The 23,182-nt window shown below is 38.6% G+C and overlaps 2 protein-coding genes across 6 annotated transcripts in view; both read left to right on the top strand.

Annotated features, from left to right (window-relative positions):
* KIAA0825 (KIAA0825 ortholog) overlaps positions 1 to 16,198 on the top strand; it is a 232,646-nt gene extending 216,448 nt beyond the window's left edge. Inside the window, exon 20 of the mRNA XM_036402547.2 lies at positions 12,991 to 16,198. Within this exon, the coding sequence (XP_036258440.1) occupies positions 12,991 to 13,114 (124 nt within the window). The 3' untranslated portion in view covers positions 13,115 to 16,198. The remainder of the gene's footprint in view (positions 1 to 12,990) is intronic.
* A 6,677-nt stretch (positions 16,199 to 22,875) lies between these two features.
* FAM172A (family with sequence similarity 172 member A) overlaps positions 22,876 to 23,182 on the top strand; it is a 264,993-nt gene continuing 264,686 nt past the window's right edge. For 3 of the 5 annotated variants that reach the window (XM_036403452.2, XM_036403447.2, XM_036403448.2), the window contains exon 1: positions 22,878 to 22,965. The gene's annotated coding sequence lies outside the window, so the exon portion shown is untranslated. Of the gene's footprint in view, positions 22,966 to 23,182 lie in introns of all 5 variants that reach the window. The other 2 variants (XM_036403453.2, XM_036403451.2) reach the window with 1 other exon arrangement.

The following is a 23,182-nucleotide window of genomic DNA, read 5'->3' as shown; positions in this document are numbered from 1 at the left end:
GCTGTTACAAGCATATCATCTCTTCTTCAGAAGTAACCCGGTCACTAAGAAATGCTGTAATTAGACAAAAAGTAATACTTTTACACAGTGTCCACTTCTATTTTCATGGTTTCAGCCATATCTGTGACTGGTTTACATACTTAGAAATCAGAAAATCTGCTGCTTAGGATGAAAGAGACATTCCAGGTGCCAGCTGCAGCAGACACAGTAGGTTTTATGGTCCTAAGATTTTTTGTAATTTCCAAATATGTCAAGCTCGTTAAAAATACTGAATAATTAAAACTATTCCACCTTTTCAACTGTTTAGTCTTTTAATATTTTATCCTAGAATAAAGTGCACATGATGCTCTAAAATGCTGTTTACTTTGAGCAGAAATTTAGAGAAAATTAGAATTCAAAAGAGAAACATTGCACTAACTTTGGCTTATTTATTGTAATATCCCTAATTTCTTTATTTCTTTGACTGTTCTTTATGCAGGAATTATTCTTTTTGTGAAAGCACAGAGCATTGTGCTGATTTCTGATCTTTAGAAGTACAAAGTACATTACCAGGAGTTCAAATATTTCAATGAAGTATTATGGGCTTTATCTTCTTGATATCTCAGACCTATCCTAGTCAGTGTCAATCTAATGCTGTTGCTTAGTGCCATGTTCTCCTGAAATGTGTGAGCAGCTGCAAAGAAGTTAACATTCCCGTTTAAAATGCTGAAAATGGGATTAAATAATACTTCTTTTCCAGATATTTTAGGCTCCACCTGTCTGCTTTTTTCTTTTTTTTTTTGGCCTTTTTTTTTTTCCTTAATGTTCAAAAATGCCTGATTAGTATCTGGATTGTCAACAAAGCCTCTAACTTGGACTTCTGAAGAATGGACTTCGCACCATTCTCCATCATTTATCATCAGTCCTGGTTAACTGGGGATGTCCCAGATGACTGGAGGCTGACCAATGTGATGCCCATCCAATAAAAGGGTGAGACCTGAGGATCTACAGGCCTGTCAGCCTGACTTCAGTGTCCAGCAAGGTTATGGAGCAGATAATCTTGAATGCCATCATGCAGCACCTACAGGACAACCATGGAATCAGGTGCAGCCAGCACAGGTTTAGAAAATTCAGGTCCTACCTGACCAGCCTAATCTCCTTTTATGACCAGGTAGCCTGCTTAGTGAATGAAAAGAGGCTGTGGAAGTTGTGTACCTGGACTTCAGCAGAGTCTTTGATACTGTCTCCCACAGCATTCTCCTGGAGAATCTGGCAGCCTGTGGCTTGGGCAAGTGCACACTTCACTGGATTAAGAACTGGCTGGAAGGCTGGGCCCAGAGCATGGGGGTGAATGGTGCTGCAGTTGGTGGTCAGTCACTACTGGGAATCCCCAAGGCTCAGTATGGGTTCCAGCCCTGCTTAATGTCTTTATTGCTGGTGTGGGTGAGGGGATTGAGTGTACCCTCAGTAAGTTACAGACAGCACTAAGCTGGGCAGGAGTGTTGATCTGCTGGAGCATGGGCAGCCTCTGCAGAGTGATCTGGACAGGCCAGGCCAAGGGGCCGAGGCCGGCGCTGTGAGGTTCGATAAGGCCAGACCTGGTTCCTGCACTTGGATCACATCAACCCCATGCAGTGCCACAGGCTGGGGGAGGAGTGGCTGGAGAGTGGCCCAGGAGGAAAGGACCTGGAGATGCTGATTGACAGCTGGCTGAACGTGAGAGAGTGTGCCCAGGTGGCCAAGAAGGCCAATGGCATCCTGGTCTTTATCAGAAATTGTGTGGCCAGCAGGACCAGGGCACTGATTGTCCACCTGTGTGTCCAAAAAGGGCAGCAGAGCTGGTGAAGGGTCTAGGAAGCAGATTATATAAGAAGGGTCACAGTTTGGATGAAAGAGCTGGGTTTGTTTAGACTGGACAAAAGGAGGCTCATGGGAAACTTTATCACTCTCTATAATAGTCTGATGGTGTAGCAAGGTTGGTGTTAGGCTCTTCTCCCAGTCAGCTAACGACAGGACAAGAGGAAATGGCCTCAAACTGCACTGTGGTTGGTTCAGTTTGGACATCAGGAAGAATTTCTTCATTGAGGGAGTTGTTAGACATTGGAATGGACTGCCCAGGGAAGTGGTAGAGTCACCACCCCAGATGGTGTTCAAGAAAGGACTAAATGTGGCACTTAGTGCTATGGTTTAGCTCGCATGGTGGTGTTCAGTCAAAGTTTACACTTGATGATCCAGAGGTCTTTTCCAACATTAATGTTTCTATGAGTCTATTATTTTGATACACTTGACAGATAAATGATATTCCTGTAATAAGAGGATTTCTGAGATTTAGAAACATGTTCCCAACCTTTTCCAAGATGAAATCCAAACCTTTTAAAATTCATCACGCAGAGAGACAAAGGCAGGAGCCTGGCAGGTGGGGACTTCACCAGTAGGTAAGAGACCCTTTCTCTGTCACTTCCATGTCAAAGAAAGATATAACCATCCCACAGTCATTCTTTCTCCTGTATTAAGGAAGTAGTCAAATCCTCACTCTATCAATTTATTGCAGCATGATGGTGTCATGTACACTTTCCTTTGCTCTCCCCATATCTCTGACCAAAGCTGCAGTGGTCCTGGCTGGCAAAGGCCAAACTGTTAAACTTTCTGAAGGTACTTTCTAGATTTTTGACTATGAAATGTGTTTTCCTCTTGAAAATCATGTAAAAAAATGTTCACCAAATTGGATTTCAGTCAGTAGAAGTTGTAAACACAATTTTTTGATGAGTTTCCTGGTTGCAGATATACCACCAGGTTTTGGTTGTCACAACCCTAACAGATTAATAAAAAATAATGTAACAGCCCAATTCATTTTGTAGTTATTAAGTAGAAGAAAATTCTTCAATCTCTGCTTTCACTAGGAAAGCAAATATTACAATTTAAATTATTCTACTCAGTTAATTTGAAAACTAGAGCCTTATGATTTTTTAAACAAGATTTTAAGTATTTTTTTCTTACTATTTTTAAAGCAAAACTGTAGTATTTAACTTTCTAAAGAATGGAGGAGTGGAAAAAAATTACAGTAAATATGAGATATATTAAGATATATGAGATGTATTGTTTCATTATGTCATATTTCTGTTTAATCATTCCCATATTTAGAAACTGCTCTAAATAAAGTATCTTGAAATATAGTAAAAACTATTTACAGTTAAAAGATTTCCATGTGTATACATTTTGAGTAAATTAATCAGCATGATTTTTAAAATGTATTTAATACACAGCATTATGAAGTTAACTTTCTATAGATGCTTTCCATAAGTTCACTTTTCCATTCCAGAGCTCAGCATGCTGTTCTGGAAAGTCACCAGTCTTAACCCTCTTTGTAGTGGGTTAAAAACAAATGAAATTCACCTTTGCTTATTCATCTTTTTTCTTCCAGTTAATAACAGTTTAAGGAGTGGCTTTGGACTAAGCAGAGAAAGTAAAGGTCTTTGCCAATTCATTCGGGAGTGCTGTTTTTTCTAGTGCTCTCCCTTTACACTTGGTTGCAAGGTGTCAAGTCTGCATGATGAATTTCCAGAACTGTCAGTTATCATTTCACCTACCTTTCTCTTAGCTTTTGTAGCTTTCTCGTTTCTGGATGTAAATATTAGTTACACTGATGTAAGCAATATCATCTTTATTGGAATGAACTGGGAAAAATTGCTAGTTTTTCAGTTCCTAACAGAAACAAACTCTTTCTGTAAAAGATGGCAGTTCAGCAGTGAAGGACCTGAATGACCAATAGTGATTCACTGTGGACAGAGAATCTGTTTGTCTATCTCCATCTCCTCTCTGTTTTTTTTTAGTATGCCAGTCTGAAATTTATTTATTGGGCTTGTAGATTTTTATCTACAGATTATTTTGCTCTTCTTTGGGATGGTATCTCTGCTTCAATCAGTTGTTGCATTTTCAGTCTGTCCCTGGGAATCTTCAGGAAGAGTGAGACAGGATGATGCAAACAGGTACCAATTTTTGAAAATTAAATAAGAAGCATCTGCTAAATTTCTGAGCTTGTTGAAATAAATATTTTTGCTCCTCAAAAAAACTGGGGTATTCGGGCTGCAGGTCCAACAGCAATGGGCATGAAAGGACAAGATTTTTTAGCTACCATCATTTGCTTAAATTTGAGTAAAACCATTTGTTACCAATACAAGTCAGCTTCCTGGTTCCCCTAAGTGTCCTTCCTTACATGGCACATTTTTTTCTGCAAGTTATGAACTGAGTGAAGTCCTTCCAAAAGGAAGAAAATGAGTATTTGTTAAAATTTCAATGTATTAAGAAGGGGATTATAATACAGCCATTATAATCTTACGTTTTTAAAATATTGATCTTTTTATGCTATTGTAGTAGCCTCTCCTTAAAAAATGGAGAAAGTTTCTTGTTGACAAAATATGAATTTTTTATACTGTTAAGCCTCAACGCTGTCAGATTATCAAATATAGTTTCTCAGCAGATATATCTTGTATTTGTATTTACAGAACATACATATGCCACAGTAACCATATTTGAAAGTTTAATCCTTTAAAATATTTACATTGGGTTTTCAACATCCATAATGGAAAGGCTTTGTAAATTGAAATAAAAAGGTGACGTATAAACAGAGGCAACAAGTAGCTTATCATGTGAAGAGCAGGGTATTTTTATTAGATGCATTTCTATCGTGTAATCATAGGCAGGTAAGTTGTATGCATTTCCCAAATGAATATATCTTTGGCATGCTAATTATAACATACTTCCTTGTTTGATATGCTTGAAAAATTAAATTAAGTCTCAAAATAATTAAATTCAATCCACAATAACCGAGTTATTTTAAATTACTGAAAAGATGTAATCCTTTGAGTACTTACCTCCAAGCACTTAGCTTAGACATAGTGTTACTGACCCCATCCTTCCATAAAATCAGCCCTCTTGAATGCCTACTTCATTGCTCTGTTACTTGCATGGGTATAGGCATGTATGTATGTATATATAGGTATAAAAAATTATGTTCTATGCATATGTATTTGAAATATATGCATTTGCACAATTAGTGCATTTGCACATTTCTTAGTTCAGAATGTCAGATAAGCAACTTCATGCATGCAGTAGATGTTACAGGCCTAGTCTAAAGAAGAAAAAAATGGGAACCTCCCAGCATGCTTTTTACTGGTACACTGAGAATTTTTCTCTGCGTCTCTGCAAACAGATTTAACTTCTTTACTTTCTACAATTCAATAAAGAGAAACAAAAGCATTACAAAAAATTGTTATGTGTAGCGATTTATATAAATGGATACATTGATGCTATTTATAAGCAAGGAGAGCAAAAGAGCACAATCAATACATTGCTAAGGAAACCTGAGCTGGAATCACTTGATCTTCCTGAGTTACGGAATACTTCCTCCTTGCACTCTGTTAGCTTGTGGATGTGCAAGCCAACACTTCCTCTCTTGCTTCTTATTTATGAGGAGAAACAGAAGCTCTCCCCTCTGACCTCATGATCTAAGGTGTAAGCTGACCAGCAGAAAACCAGTGATTCCTGAATTTATCTGTGCTGATGTGTTTTGCTTTATCTATCTGAAAAATACACTACTTTTTTTCCCCCTTGATTAGCCACATGCAATACAGAAAGGAACAGTATACAGAGAAAAGTGTTTAAGTGATTTACATCATGTTCACACAGTGTGTCACCTACATTGTTTGATATTTCAGCATATTCTGAAAATATTTTTATTTTTAATTATCTACATTCACAAGTTATTATTGGCTTGAAAATTTTTGGTTCTACCCTAAAGATTACAAAGGTGATGGCATTCTATTCTAAATATGTGCTTTCTTTTAAATATCAATAGTATACTAAAATTGGGCATTCTGGACACTTGAATTCACCTTTTTATGTTTAAGTGAACTCTAAGCAAAATGTAGGTGGTGGTATAATGGATTGCTGCAAATAATTCCAATATCCTTTTAAAATGCTGATTTTATTTAATATTCCTAGATATATCAGACTGAAATAAAACATATACCACCTCTTTTGGTATATGTTTTGGTATTCAAGAGGCAGAGATGACTTGGGAGTCTGACTGATTAGAAGCCGATTTATTTGGCCCAACATGGTGTTTATATAGGACCTCTTAAGACCACAATCATCCAACGACCTGTTGCCTTCTTGGGAAGGCCGCGGTGACCTGGTTTCAGAGTCCAGCACGGCGATCTCCTCCTTGGGATCCTTCGGGGCCAATAACGGATGCTAACACCAATGTGGTGGACAGTTAAAGGCGTTTATTGAGGGGTCTCGAGGGTATTTATGGACTAAGGGGTTTCTCTGTGTCAGAAAGGGGTTTGGCTATACTTTCTAGGGTTAGTATGGAGTGGAAAGTTACTGGCATGCATAGGACAGGGGGGCTACACGTCTGGCTACATTCCAAGGGTGATCCTTATCTATGGGGAGAGGGGCAGAAGGATTCCTGTAATTTTCCGTCACAGCCCGAAATCTTCCGAACTCCTGTCCCTTTCCTATCACACGACCTTAAACATTACCTCATATGGTAATATACTGGTCTTGCTGACCAATAATATCACAGTTCACCATATATGGATATCCCTCCTTTCCTTTACCTGAGTTACTTTTTGCTAAACTTGGCACTGGTCATGTGCTAACACTTCCTGCTCCTTTTGTCCTGTGTTTCATCTTAAATCCTGTTTCCACAACCTGTATCCACAACCTCCGAATTTGAAATTTTTTTTTCTAAGAGCTATGTTACTAATGATTTGAAACAACAGAAGTGTGCAAGTTGGTTGTTCAATTGATGAACCTTGCATTTTGACAGTAATTCCTGATGGTAATTTTATTCATATTCACATTACTTGAACTGGCTAATTAGATTTGTGTCAATTACTATTGCCAGAACAATTGTCACATAGTTTTGATATGCTAGTAAAAAGATCTATTTTTGACAAAATTTTTACTAGTAAACGTTGACTTTTTCCACTTAAACACAAACAGCTAGTTTCTCATCCCATTTAGAAAAATAAACATGTGTTACAGCCTTCTTCCTTACAGTCCAGTAAGTCTTTTAAAAAACTGTATTATCCCAGACTTAAAGCAAAAACTGGAAAAATTTCTCAATTAATAAGGGACCAGATGCTGATCAAGCTCATTTCATAGATCTTTAATTCATGGATGCTGTTAAGTGAATACACATCATTGGATCTGCATAAATGCTTGAAAAATAGATTGCTTTTGGAAAAAATGAAAATGTATTAGGATAACCTCCTATAAGGTGAACACTAGAGAACATCCAGACTAGATGATATTGAAGATTTTTACCAATGCTAGTGTCTAAGATTAAATGAAATATGCTGAGAGGTATGAAATCACTATCTTCAAAAAGAATCTGCTGATTTATTGTTAAACTTCCATTAGCCAATAACTGGTTTGAATGCACTTCATTTAGCATTTTCGGTTATTGTCCTTGTCTTAGGCTAAGACGATTTTATGGTGCAGAGACTCTGAAATTTACCTCCCTTCTCCCTGTCTACTGATAAGGAGAGACAAATGCAAAAAAGATGTAAGTGAAAAAAATAACATTTTACTAAAAGAAAACAGCAACAACAAAGAAGACAACAAAACCCTAGATACACAGGTGCTGGTTCCTCTGAGAACAAAGAAAACAAGATGGCTGCTACCTAGGCAGCTCATGTGCCGCAGAGGACAAACACAAGATGGTAGAGAGGCTCTCCTGGCTAAACCTTCCCCTCTGGAAGAAAAAACCCCCAGGAATGCAGGGGGCTAATGGAATGATTCTGGTGGGAGATGGGATGTGCTGGTGTTGTCTGAGGCAGGTCCTGGCCTGCAGTGCCAGTTTTCACTGTTCCCTCTGTGTGATAGTGGGGATGTCACTCCTACTTCCTGCCCACTGCTGGATTCCCTTACAGCTCAGCCAGACTCGGCTGGTTTCTGGGATACAAAGTAGATGGGGTTGACTGATGAAGTGATTAAAAAATGGTTTATTGCAAAATCAGTCTCATGGAAGGGCGAGATTGTAAGGTTGTTACATCCATTCATGCTATCACATCAGAAGCTGTACGTACATCAGAAGGCGTTATAATTTTACATTGTTTTACATTTTACAACGTCTTTTATAAATATTTATCCAATCAGCTACTTCCACAAAGCTCGGTAGCATCTTCATAAACCAATTGTTAATTGCTGCATTTTACATGATTTGCTGCAATGCCTCTCTTTTTATCCCATCATATAACCCTACAGAAACTTATTGCTGTATCTTCTACTTTTTACTAACTCTATAACAAGTTCTATTGCTAAACTTTAAAATTTTCTACTATCTTGTTTAACATATTTATTCACTTATATGAGGCATATTTCTACTTAAAACATATTTCTATGAATATGAATTGAACTATGAATCTTTATTCTTATTTTGTGTCAGTTTCACTATTCCATTCTGAACCTTCAAACCTTCTCCAAGGTCTTAGGTCAAACACTGTATCCATGGTAGTCTTTGGTAAACACAGATCCCATTGTTTGAAGGTTCCACCACCCATTGTGTTCAGCATGGTTTCTAACAATCCATTGCACTGTTTGGCTTTCCCAAGGGCTCATGGGTGATAGGGAATGTGATACAGCAATTTTATTTCAAATATTCTGCTACCTTATCAGAGTTTTATATTTGTTTAGAGGGAGACTTCCAAACTAAACTCCCTGACAAGTATGAAACAGCGCAAGCTTTCTTGCTGAGGGTAGTAGATATACCATGGAGGAGTTCCAGAAGAAGGCAAAAACCTGGTGCCTCTCTGGCATTGACCCCCTCACCACAGCAGACAAACAGCTGGACTGGAGCCTCTTGGTGTTCTTTTTTTCCCTGGCTCAGCTCCCCAAGGCTTGGGGCTGGAATGGGGCAGCCCGGCTCCAGCCATCCCACTCCTGCAGTCTTGGACCACCAGCTGTTCAGTTCACCTCAAGGCAGATGAAAGATTGCTGCTGCAGCTTCTCCAAGCCAGAGGAGGGAAAAATTTTTTTGCCTGGGCCAACAAACCCAAACTGCACAGTGCCATGGAATGCTTGGGCAGTGAGGCTTCAAAAATGCCCACCAAAAGCCCAAAGCTCCCTCCTCCCCAGTCCCACATGCTACCAATCCAAGGCTTTAAAGATACAGTAATTATTTTTGGACATAAAGCAGAGGACCATGGAAGAGGCTATCATTATAAATCAATCCAAGACACCTCCCTAGAAGTCTCCATCTGACTCCAGATCTGTTGTAGACTGTACAGAGGAGACAGAGCAAAACCAGCAAGGAGAATATGGTGTCCTGTCGTGCCTATGCACACAACCTCAGGATTAGGCCAGGTGGGAGTTGTGTGGCAGAAGAAAGACAGACGAGAACAACGAGGATGTCCAAAAAATAGACAACTTTAATAACGAGCAAAAATAACAAAGGAAGCAAAAGCTGTGCACTGTATGGGATAATCCTTGAAGATAAGACAATGGGGTGAACTCAACAATATATCTGAGGGCAGAGAGCCAATCATCAGCGGGAACTAAAAACATAACCATGTATGGAAAATGTATGTAACCAATCAGAAACAAGAACTAGAAACATTGCCTAATATGGAATAGCAACATTAACATAATAACTCCCATGATTCCATGCTTCTCACCATAACCCTACTAGATGTTTCATTTCTTAATATCCCACATCCCCAAAGCCTTAAGTTGATGCCTCCATTATTGATGAAGGCTAACTTTCTATCCATCCCAACCAGTTGAACTCCTACTGTGTCCATAGCATCCAGAGGGAATTCAGCTTTCTCAAGAAGTGACGTGTTGGACCTGAAGGAGGTGAAAGGCAAAAGGAAAAATCATCTTCTCCACTTCCCCCCGTAGGCTGTGTGTGATTATTAATAAACCCCCAGGCACAGCAACCCAGATCAGGACAGGCAAACAACAATGAATACATTTACCAAATGATCTTCGTTGCCTTTGATGTTATCATTCCATAAACTGGTAACACAAACTGTATCAACTGTATCTTGGTTCCTCTCCCTGATCTGAAGAACAGCAATATCATGGGCAGATCCTTCCACATATTTGGACGCATATACAAGGTTAGGTGCCACAATGCCATGATCAGACCAAGCAGTGTGGTAACCAGGGAGTTCTGTACCCAATATAGAAATTATTTGGTCGAAGTTGTTATTTTTTCACTTCCTCTCTTGATCTCCTTTTAGCTTGGTGCCAAATATGTCTTAGTTTAAGGAAATTTTACAGGGCAGAGATTGTGCAATAACTTCCCTCCCCTTAGTTATCTACCTATACCCTCTACCAATGAGAAGAGACAAATGCAAAGAGGTATGTGAAAAAGAAAAAGCAGTTTACTAAAAGAAAACAGCAGGAAATATAGAGGCAAACACTTAAGCCCTCACCCACAAATGCAGAGGAGGTCCCTCGAATTGTTCCGGGGAACACAGACAAAATGGCATCAATTCCACTCTCTGCGCCATATGGCCAAGACAGGGCACAAAGGCAACAACACACCAAATGAGCTCCAAAACTGCCTTCTGTCCCAGGCAACAATGGAAGCGGTGAAAAATAGAACCTAGAAAACATATTTTTCTCCTAAAGGAGTCAGTGCTGTTGAAATACTGGAGGAAATTTCTCAGGAGATGTAGGGCCAACCCCCTCAGCAGCTGGAAACTTGTGGAGAGGCTCCAACTCTTGATGACAGGCAGCTGTCCTGAGCAGCAGCAGTGGAAAGTCCAGAGAAAGAAACATCTCCCCGGGCTCCAAAAGTGGTGGTTGCTATAGCAACCGTGGCAAGGGTCGCTGTCTGTCATTTTTTTTTCATTGTTTCCTGGGAAGCCACAGCTAGCAACCTGTCAGAGCGCCCCATTTTCTGACGTTCTCAAGAGTCTGGAAAGGATGAAACAGAGAGCTCCACGTGTCTGTTCCCATCACCCCTCCCTTTTCCGTAAACTGGGGTAAAACACAAAGGTTCTGCTTCTAACTTTGGGTGTTAAAGACATAGTAAACTACCTTGCACAGATTGATGTAGAGAAGATATGGAATACATGATTTTGGGTCACCCAAATATGCTACATAATGCTACACTCTACCTCCTATCTCTGTAACTATGACAGTCCTTCTAAGCAAACAGCTCCTCCAGGTAAAAATATGCAACAAATCAAATTAATTAAAATTAATTAGTTCAGCTCATGTAGTAGTGTTTCTAAATAATGCTGACGACCATAAATTCAAATTAAGGCATGTACAACTTCTTCCTAGATTTGAAGAGAAGATATACATTACCAAAAGGAAAAGGGGAAACCAGTCACCCTGTTAAACACCATTCACTGGGGAGGCTTGCAAAAGTGATTGCATTGAAGGCTCATACAGCCAGATTTTATATCATAAACCAGAGAATGAAGCAGACAGAGCAATTAATTGTACCTAATGCTAATATGCACATAAGGTTAAGTATGATAGCAGTCACATATGAGTGGAGTAATAGGAAGCTAATTATGGCAAAACCTTGACCATAGGCATTCAGTGCTTATAATTTTATTCGTAGTATGCTTTGCTTGTTCAGATACTCCTTCAGGCAGTAATTTGGGTTGTCAGATTCAGTTTTCAAGGTAAAGGTGTGAAGTATATATGCTAATTTATGTATGGTCTTTGAACATATTTTTTCCTAATTGTTTTTTAACAATGAGATTGTGCTAACAGAGCTCTTGCTCCTTCTGGTTTTAGTAAGCTTTAAAATAGATACAAAGCAAACACCATGCTCTAGTGCCAAAATTAGCTGTTCTCTTCTTCCAAATATAAGGTAATGAAATATAGTCAATCCACCATTCTGTAGTATATGTGATTTATTCACCAATCTAAACTTGTATATGGCTTCTCATTTTTGCAGTATGAATGAGGACCTAAGAAGTGTGGGGACAGGACTAAAGTATTGCTCCTGACAGTTTCCTAAAAGCAAAAGTCCTTGTTTGGCTCATTTTTTACATCTACTTTTCTGCATCATTCTATGGCTTATTTATAACCTATTAGTTTTAATACTTGATTAATATGATTTCTAGTTGTAGTATTGGTGTTTTACCTTTTGTCTTCAAGTGGTCTGAACTGGGAGCCTACACTCTATTATCTACTTAGAAGAGAATGAGATTAATATTAAAGGGATATCAAACTCTTAAAATATCCACAGAGCTTGTAAAAGAAGAGACCATTGTGTGGGCGTAATTGCAGTGATACAAAGTTTACCTGGCTACATATCAGCACTCTTACTGCTTTTTTTATCCTGATTTTCTTTAACAAAATACTGCATGACTTGTAAGGTTTTATATTTGACTACTACTACTAAAAAAATAAGCATCTTCACAGTCCTTCACTTTTACAGTTCTAGTGACATTAGCTCTTAATCCTAAACTAGAAATGAGTATTCACATGGGGAAGGAAGAATCTGATGTAATCTATTTTTGGTTAGATTGTTATACTTGATGGTTAAAGAAGCAAAAGAGTCAGTCAGTTTAGTAGTATTTTGTAAAATAGTACTGTCAATGCCAGAGAATTATAACAACTCACATTAAATATTTGGGTTGGACTTCATGTGGTCATATTTCACTGCAAACTTAGAGAGTATTGAGAGCATCTGCTTAACTTCCAAAATGTTTGTTAGCTCTTCCACTTTTTCTCTGCAAGTTTTACAAGGTTTCCACCTCTACTAATGTGTGTGTGACACATAAAATGGAAAAAAAAATGTACTGTTGCAGTAAATATAAGATTTTGTAGTAGCTTTGACAACTTGTGTCAATTGCCTCATGCCCATGCCAAGTGGGGGTTGTATTTTGCATGATTCAGTAATCTCAACTGGAGTAACCATGGCTGGGGAGGGCAATGAATTGATAAAAACAAGTTCTGTATTTTTTTACTTGTTCTAAAGACTAGTTTAAAACACATTAAGAATTGATAAAATGTTTTTTCTTTCAGGTGGGAGATGAAAGAAGATGCAGATCTTGAAGATGAGGAGAACATTATGGTGGAACACTTAAGAAATGTTTATTTGACACAAAGGACTCCTGTCTCAGAGGATAAAGAAGAACAATTACCTTGACAGGTTTTGGGTAGCACCTTTCTTCTGTATTCAACAAGATTAAGTTAATGTCATAACTCACAGCACTAGAAAGCTCAGAAATATGTATCTTGAGTAAAAAGTTTTAAATTAGAGAGTGTTCCCTTGTTATTGTCTGGTCACCCTATCCAGAAAGCAATTGTTCACATATGCATAAGGTGAGGAACAGTATAGGAAAATGTCAGTGTCAAAAACAAGGAGGTTGTATCTCAGTACTGCAGAAGCCAAAACCTGAATGACAAACTAAGAATTGTTTCAAAAATACAAGATTCACTCTGAAAATAATGCAATTTTAGACACAAGCTAAGCAAATGTTTCTGGTTTCCATTCACCACTTTGGAGTTGGAGTCAGCCTACCCTCAGTTTGTGTAACTCATGGACCTTTTCCTTGCTTTGGTGCTTGTTTATTACATCACAAAATACATGAAAGGGAAAGGTATAGACTATATAGTTACAGTCCTTTTTGAGTTGCTCCAGGATGAGTATGCTTGGCCATTGTTCCAAATCAAAAATGCATCAGCATTACTGCGTTCACAAATACTTACTTAACATCCAGTGTATTTTATGGTTTAAAAAACACATAATAGGGAAATTTTATAAGTTTTGAGAAGCATCTTTTTATTTAAAATAATTATTTGCATGCAGTGCTCACAGGATTATCTTAAAAGTGAATTGAGTAAACAATAAATAATTTTTTAAAGAAATACAGTAAAATTTCATATTCAAAGTAATCCTGGTTTGATATTCAAAATTTTCTGAATATTATTTATTTTTCTGAATACTAAATATTTTTCTTACACACTGGTTAAAACTATCAACATTTTTAATACAGAAGGTCTGCTTAGTATCTCTTTAGCAGTACAGAAATAATACATAATTTTTCTGTAAGTTTCTTTCTTTAGAAGTCCAATGGAGCTACTTTTTCTACCTGATGAAGGACTCTGTCAGGATCTTGCTAAGGGCGCAATTTGAGCAGAGTTATTTGTGTTCCCAGCATATCTTCACACATATGCTATTATGGACATAACTTAGACTACTTCAGTAGGATGAAGGCATGTTTTTTTCCCCTAAAGGTTTCAGCAACATCATGGGTAACCATGTTACTAATGCTGATTTAAGGTCTTACCTGAAATGCTGTTTTTTCTCCTCTTAATTGCTCTTTTTTCTTTTCATATAAAACATCAGACCATTTATAATTAAAATGTGGACAATTGCATCTTACAAATCTTCAAAGATCCTGTTACAACACTGCAACACAAAAGGGCTGTGAGGCACTGTAGCTTAGAAAATGCTAAAAACATTATTTAAAAAATGAAGCAGACATTTTCGTCTGCTGCCAGTGTAGTAATTTCAGATCATAAAGGAAGTGATGAAATGTGAAAACCATTTATTTTTGCCTTGTATTTCACCTTTAAAGATTAGTGGTGGACTTCAGGTTTAAAACATGTCTATGGGATCTTCCATGAAAGCAGGTTTGGTATTTTGACAAATGAGGCACACACATTCCAAGCCATTCAAATAATGTGTCAGTGTACATGGAAACTGGAGTTCAGAATATTCTCTGCTATTTTATCAAAATCTATTATACATAATTAACTTTTTGTATAGTCACATAAACTGCCTATGTGATGAAACTGATTGAAATACTTCTTGTGAAAATGCTCCCCTTCTGGGAAATACCTACTCTGAAGAGGATAAATTTTGCAAGTGAATAAGCTAATTGAGAATAAAACCCATCACTTACACTTAAGTGGGAATATCCATACAGTCACTTCCCTGGTCCTGTTGGTCACACAATTTCGGATAAAGGCCAAGATGCCATTGGCCTTCTCAGCTACTTGGGCAGACTCTGGTTCATATTCAGCTGGTTGTTGACTAGTAGCTTTTCTGCAGTGCCGTTTTCCAGTCACTCTGCCCCACACCTGTGGCATTGATTTGAGTTGTTGTGACCCAAGTACAAGTGTTGATCCTCATTCCACTGGCCTCAGCCCACTGATCACCACCTCAGCTTGTCCAGATCCATTGTAAAGCCTTCCAACTCTCCAACAGGTCAACATTCCTGCTCAATCTGGTGTCATCTGTAAGCTGACTGAAGATGCCCTCTAGTCCCTGGTCCAAATAAAGATAAAAACAATTTGATAAAGATATTAAGCAGTATTGTCTTCAATACTGAGCCTTGGGGAATCCCACTTCTGACTGGCCAATGACTAACATGCATAAGAACATAACAGCATAAAAGCTGAACCTTTGCACAGTATTTTATTTGTATGCTTTTCCTATCCAAACCTACATGTGCATCTTTTATGATGTCTGAGTGCAAACAAATGTGTATTTTAAATTCTACTTGACCCACAATCCTTACTGAGAAATATCAGAGCTGAGAAATATCATACTGAGAAATACCAGATTATTCCTCTTTGGTCTTGCTGGCAATGTGTCCATTCCAAATAACCTTTAGGGTATAACAGGGACAATATTGGCAATATTGGCAATATTACTTAATGCTGAATACACACTTCTACAACATTCATATTTATTCAATAAAATTACAGTAATAATAAGAATTGTACAACTTGCTAAGTAACAAGATTGCTAAGTAACATGCCATTAATTTATCAAGACTGTTTGCTTTAGATGTAAACACTTAATTGAAAATTGAAAGGACTGTTTTTCTACTATGTACATGTATTCCATAGATGCTTGTGTGTAAAATTAGGAACACTTTTGTAACTGTAAGACTGCTGCTTTCTTTGGCTTTTCTTCAGAAAACAATAGTTCTATATTCTTTAAAAAGTTCTGCTGATTCTAATATTGATTTAAGATTAAATTAATTTTTAAGAATGATGCAATGTCCTGGCTCTTTGACACTACTTATTGATCCAGGAATGTCTCACATGTATGTTTATCCTAAATAAATGAAAGCAACAGAAGTCAGATTTGTTGGCTGCAGTGTGTGCCCCAAGTTTCATGACTACTGCAATCTGATCATGTTAATTCCTCCTGTAAAGTTGATAAAAAATAAAAACTAGAGTCTGTTGTGTACAACAGACCTTTCTGAGAGGACAAGAGCTGGCCTCAGTGTCTCAACTGAATTAGCTCAAAAGGAAGTTATTGCATTTATAGAAATTAATTGGATCAGATAGCACAAACTAGGTTAACTATACATTATCATTAATGCTCACACCTAATTATTATTTAACAATTAAATACACTTAGCTCCTTTTACAAAATAGGCTTCAATGGGAGACTTCATGGCAAGGAATATCTCTAATTAGGTTTGTTTAATGTCCCCTTCAGAATGCTCCAAATCTTAACATCTTTCATCTTTTGAAAGGTAATTAATAAAATTAGAAGCAATGCAAAAATTGAAATTGCATTAATAATAATGGAACTCAAAAAGAGAGGAGAAAGATATTTTGGGAACAGCTTAACATTTAGACACAGCCTTGTTTTCTAGTTACTGCTGTCCTGACAGACTCCCATAGGACATGCTTTATTCTAGGAGAGGGAATTCGATGTGTATCTATGCTATTTGCTCAGGAAAAATGCACAATGGCAAATGGATGTTCTCACCTTTACATCATCATAGCAGTGCATGGTAGACATGAGGCTGGCTTCTTCCAATTAGCTTCTGCTGGTAGAAATACTCAATGTCCCTCTCAGCTGGAAGGTCTTCACAAAGTATTAGTGAGTCTTATGTACAGTAAAACATCAATTATAAGCTGATATAATAATATTTTATGGAGCTCCCTAAAAATACATGCAATCATTTCTAGTGACAAACACTACTCACACTCCCAAGGCAACAGTTGAAAGACAGAAGAATTAGATCCATTGCCCAATTAGACATGAAATGAGAGAATAACTTGATGGCAACAGGGAGATTTCTAAGTGACTAGATAGATCTTGAGGAGGTTCTTGTTGGAGGAAAGCCACTTTTCTGTAGCAATTTTCCATATTGTAAACAATGTTATGAAGGGAAGCAGAATCTCTAAAAGTATTCTAGGTGTAATGAGTAAAGGTGAGCTTGCTTTATCCTCTACCTTTGGACTCCAGCATTTGAAATGCAGACTAAACTAACTGACTTTGCCAGGAAGGCAGTATAAGGAAAGCATGCAAGGTCTTGCGCAGGTGGGGCTAAAGGCCTTGCAATATCCATCAGTACAATGATAGAGGAACCAGATTATTCCTCTTTGGCAGCATCATTTGAGAATAGACTGTTACTAATTATTGCAGCAAGTGAAACAATACAGTGCTGACATAAAAACACTCTAAAATCTAAGGCCTCATGTGAAGAAGTAAAAATAAATCCAAATACTTTTTTTTTCCCTGAAGAAAGTTATTCTATAACAAGTATCTCAGGAAGAACTGACAATTACCAAATTCTAATGAGTAAAGTGCTCTTTTGAATTAAGACTGTGTTTCTAAATTTAACAGACAACTATCCCTAAGCTGACAAGAAGTCACTGAAATCATTGCTGGTACAAATTTCACTACTGGATGAAAACCTTAATATCCATGACAACTTCAGCTGTTAGTAGGTTGCAAGCATCTCTTTAAAGATACAATGTAATATGTCCCACTGAAGAAAGTGTCTGCTCATTATACATTTTCTGCCTATGAGGTAAAACTGACTGAAATACCTTTTGCGAAAAAACTTCTCTTCCAGGGAACTCTTATGAATAAGATATATTTTGCAAGTGAAACCAAATAATCCAGAATAAACCCCCTCACTTACTTTTACATATAAATGTCCATACATGGAGTTCTTCCAAATGGACTGTTGTCCTTTAAATTCACACACCTTGTAATCTTTAAACAGTCACACTGGGAAGACAAACAAACAAACCAAACAACAAAACAAAAAAACAAACAAACAAAAACAAAACCCCAAGCAGAACATAAACAAACAAACAAACAAAAAGAAAAACCTCCAAAAGGACAAACACACACAAAAAAAGGACACAACAAAACAAGACCTTTGTGTCCCATTCACTAGGTTTTCTCCTTGATGCATTAATTCAGCAGTAACCCACTGGGTAACAGTAGGACAGTTCTGTCTTTCCCTTTAGAAGCATCAAGTCTAACGATTAACCCAGCAATGCCAAGCCACATTTGCACATCTTTTCAGTCCCTCCAGGGCTGGTGCCTCCACCATGATTATAGAGTCTCTGCAGTAAATTGATCCAAGCTCTCACTGACAATAGCCTCAGTGTTTGCACTGCCCTGAGTTACATCCATACTCTATCTGGAAGTAAGGCAAAAACCCACATAATCGTGATCTTATTCAACAGGTTTGATTTTTTCCAGTTACTATGTCAAACAGAATACCATGTCTGCCATGCCAAACACAGGTTTCAAACTTCATTGATGATGGAGGTTTGCTGCAACAGCACATAAGTTCTTCCTTTTAGGGCAACCTTTTGGAAAAATAATATCTTTTCAGCTTTCCCAGTAAATACAAGCACTCAGTCATTAGAAAATACCTGATGAATGATTAGCAATGCTCCCAGGAATGTTCTTTACACTACTTGTTAATGACATGTTTATGTATACTCTGTCCCTAGATTAATTCACTAGAGAATGGAATATGATTATACAAGTAACTTTGATAAATTTGTGATTGTTCAATATCCAACAATTTAATAATTTTTCCCATAATCTGTGTTTCTGAGGTAAAAAGTCAATAACTTTTGAATATTTGGTTTCCATAAAGAAATAGGGTCACATAGTTCTTCATGGATCAGCTTGACTGCTTTTTTTTCCACCTCAATACTGCCTTACTGGTATCCTTGACAAACTTACTGGTTTATTAGTATTGCTGTAATTTACAGAGTGAGTATTGCTGCCACTCAGTTATACATGGACCAATATTTAATCTTCTTGATTATTATACAGACCTAAAGCTGTGTGGGTCCTACACATATAGTCATTTCAGGTTTAGGATTCGAACACTTCTGCTCCTAATGTTCCACATGAATCTATGGTCTTGCATTGTTCTAAGCTACCTTTGTTAATTGGGATAATGGCTGCTGTGCTGCTAGTGACTAGTGTATTTTGCTTCAGGTTTCATTTTCTTTAATTTCTCTGAACTTTAAATTCACCCTTGGAAATCCATAGCACATCTGTTTTCACAATCTGCAAATATCTAAATACTAATCAGTAAAGCCTATGCCTTCTCAAACTTGATACAGGGTCTTAGAGAATCAAGAATTCAATAAATGTAAAATTGAGACCAACCACCTGCAAGGTTATCATTCAAGAAATGTAGTAGCCATTTTCACTTGGATATTCACCTGTCTGTAAAATTCAGAAATTTTATCTTTAACGAGTTGTAACAGGACACTTCTTATATGCATAAATATATACATATTCCCTATAATTAACATGTCTCAAAGGGATTTTATTATGTAGATTAAGATTAAGCTTTTCTCTAGATAATGGGCAAACATTGGGGTAATAAGAGATTGAAATGGTAGGTGGCTTTGGGAATGAAATTCTGTTGACAGAAATCCTACCTGCAGGTATGTATTAACTTCAGGAAATTAATGGCCAAACAAGTGCTGTGAAGATTTTTTTTTTTCAGAGGGAAATGGATTAGGTCTCTTCAAACAACAATAAATTTCAGTTAAGTCTCCCAAATTTCACACATGCCTTTCCACTTTATGAATGAAGAAACTGAGAGAGGTTGTTGCATTAATGCAACACAAATGTGAAATGTTAGTCATCTGGCCTCCTTTAACCAGAACATGGCAGAGCTGTGCTGGGTCTGTATAATTACTGGCTGTACCACCATCAGACTTTGGTATAAGCACACAGATAACTCCACTGTAAGGTGCACCTCCATCAAAAGGTGCCCTTTAACTACATAACAGAAAAGGCACATGTATTTGCTTTTCCATTTTCTGTGTACACAAATGTTTAAATGGCAGCTGTACATTTTTTAAAGTTATATAATACCAAGAAACAATCATCTAAAGCATTTAAAATGCATAATTTATTTAAAAATCATTTGTGGAGTTGAGGGATTGGTAGTTTAGAATGGAAAAATAATAGGTATGCTGAGTACATTCTTGCAAAAATAAATCATGTAATCTTATATTGGGATCAAATATTTCAAAATTCAAAGTACAATTAAATTGTTTGCACATACAAGAGCAGTGAAATAACTTTGCAAGGTTTGCATCATAAACCCATATTTCTACAGAGTAGATAGTAGAACACAGATCATAAAGTTCTGTCATGAGTGTTGCTTTCAATTTTTGTTTCATTCCACCAAAACTTTTCATATCAGTCTGGCATTTTTTAAAAACTATATACAGGACCAAAGAATTATGAGTGGTAACTTGAAATATATATCGTATCTATTTAATCTTTACAACAAATGCAAAAACAGTAAGTGAAAAACAAAGACATAAAAGACTGTAAAAACACTTGAGAACATATAATGTAGCATAAGAGTGAATGTCACAACAGATTTATGTATGTTCAACTTTCAGCAAAAACTGCTGAAGATGAATTTAAGAATATTTATATATCATTCTTCTGGCACAATAGCAAGAACCAAAATAAGTTATCCAGGCATAGGATGTAAGAAACAGAAAGGTCTGCACAGGGGGCTGGTGAAGTCACCATCCCTGCAGTGCCATTGTCTAGTTAAATGGGTGGTGTTAGGTCACAGGCTGAACTTAGTATTTTTAAAAAGTGAGCTCAAGAACCTTACCAGGCATGCATAGAATCAGAGACTCATAAAATGGTTTGGGCTGGAAGGAACTTTAAGGATGATTTTGTTTCAGCCCTTCTGCCATTGGCAGGGAACCTTACACTAGACCAGGTTGCTCAAAGCCCTATCCAACCTGGCATTTAACAGGCATGCAGATGTTTTTGCTAGTATTAGCCTATTACTGGTATTATTGTAGCTCACAGAAGTCTGGGAAGGTATCAGAACTTCACAGTTCTACATGCAAACTGAAGATAAAAGCCCAGCTCCAGCAAAAGGCTATTAACTACACACTACCTCTGGTTCCTTTTCACTCTGATATTTGGAGTTTCAGGATCAGTCCTACGAATCTTGGAAACCTGCCCTTTCAAACTGTTACCTCATTGTAGAGCTCTGAAGTTTTGAAGAGCTTCAAATCTGTGGTCAACATCTCTTTGTGAGTCAAGCATCTCCAAACCCGTAACATCCTCTGACTTGATTCAATAAAGTTGCCCTCCTTAAATCCTTCCCTGGACCTGTAATTACAAAAGGCTGTATCAAGATCAGAGACACAGCACATTTTTAGCTGTACTTCTTAACACTAACTATCCCTGAAACTTGATCTAGACTTCTATATTCTACAGGTTTGTTTTAGTTATTGTTTGGAATGTGTGCTTTTTTTTCTGGGTACTGCAAGAGATGGAGAATGATAGTGAACCAGATTAAAACCCTGATAAATCACCTACTTTTAACGTGAGTCAGTACTAACCTAATTCACTTTGCCACTTAGCAGTACTTGCTATTCCATCTCTGCAAAGAGAGATGGAATGAACTTCAAATGGGAGGACAAGATTGCTTACATCAATAGTATCCCTAATGTCTCACCAAAAGACCTACATCTAAGTGCAACTTTTTTCTAACATGGGAAATACAGGGAAAATAGTCTCAATGAGAGGCTCAAACATAATTTCTAAAATGTAAGCAGACTAGTTCTCCAAGTGATTATATTATCTTCTACACCAAAGAAGAAAAGTATTTCACTTGCTCCTTCCTTAGGTATTGCAGAAAACACAAAAATATGTTGCTCAGGGAGGTTGTAGGGGTCCCATCCTTGGAAACATTCAAGGTTAGGCTGGACAGGGATCTGAGCAACCTCATCTCTTTGAAGATGTCCCTGCTTATTGCAGAGGGGCTTGGACTAGATGGCCTTTAAAGACTTCTTCCTACCCAAACTATTGCACTGAGAGCAAAAATACAAGGTTGCTGCTTTGGGTCATTACAGAGAGAGCAGCTGTGAGTGACTGATTAAAAATGTTTCTTCCACGTAGACCTACCTGTCCATAACTCTAGTTTGCTGAATTTTACCATCAGTCATGACTGGGATATAAGAGGGGGTGAATCATTTCAGCTGCACACGTGGCATGTGGCAGTTTTCAGACGTCCTTGGGACAGGAACACTTCACAACCATCCTGTGCAGGCAGAACCATGAGAGCATTTGCATGGTGCGGGTTGTCAGCAGTCATCTGACCAACTCCGGAGAGCTTTTCAAGGAAGGAAGACACTGTGTCCTTGAAACCACGCCCAGGTGCTTCTCACTATGTAAGTACAAAAGTCTTGGGACTGCTTGTGGTCATCAGTGTTTTACTGTAGGCCAATGCGACAAAGTCCTCATGTATTTCTAAAGAGGCCTGACACATATAACACGAAAAACTTTATCGTCTTTTCTTTTTACAAATTCCGAAGTGATCAAAATGGAAAGCTAGGAGTGGAAACACGACAATCCCAGTGAGATCTACCAGAACACGAGCAACAGCACGGTATCTAGACGCCGGTACCCGCCTGGTCCCTCTCAGCACAGCCCCCGTCCCTCCCTCCGTGACTTTATCCTGACACAGCCCCTCAAGGGCCGGTTCCAGGGCAGCCCCGCCCGCCCGCTGCCCCTCGGCCGCCGCCCCTCGCGCTCCACTTCCGGGTTCCCCGCCGCGCCCCCGGGCGCTGACGTCACCGCGAGCGGACCCCGGAAGTGGAGCCAGCAGGGGGCGGGCGGAGCCGCGCGCGGCGCTAGGCCCAGAGCGGCCGCACGCTCCCCGTGACGGCGCCGCGCGCGCCCCGCTCCGCCGGCGGCAGCGCCAGGTACGTGCGGCGGCCCGGCCCGGCCCGGCCCGGCCCCGCAGGGCAGCGGCGGCCGCGGGCCCTCGGGCAGCAGGGGAACGGCCGGCCTCCGCGCCGCCCGCGGCGGGCCAGTCGGGGTGGCGGCGCCCAGGAGCCTCTCCAGCCCTGCACTGGGATGAAGACCGCGGGCACGCGGGCGTCCCGTGTGCTTGGTGTCAGGCCCAGAGCGGCGGCGGGA

The sequence above is a fragment of the Molothrus ater genome, chromosome Z, assembly GCF_012460135.2.
Source record: "Molothrus ater isolate BHLD 08-10-18 breed brown headed cowbird chromosome Z, BPBGC_Mater_1.1, whole genome shotgun sequence".
NCBI lineage: Eukaryota > Metazoa > Chordata > Aves > Passeriformes > Icteridae > Molothrus > Molothrus ater.
This window is presented reverse-complemented; position numbering and strand designations above follow the sequence as displayed.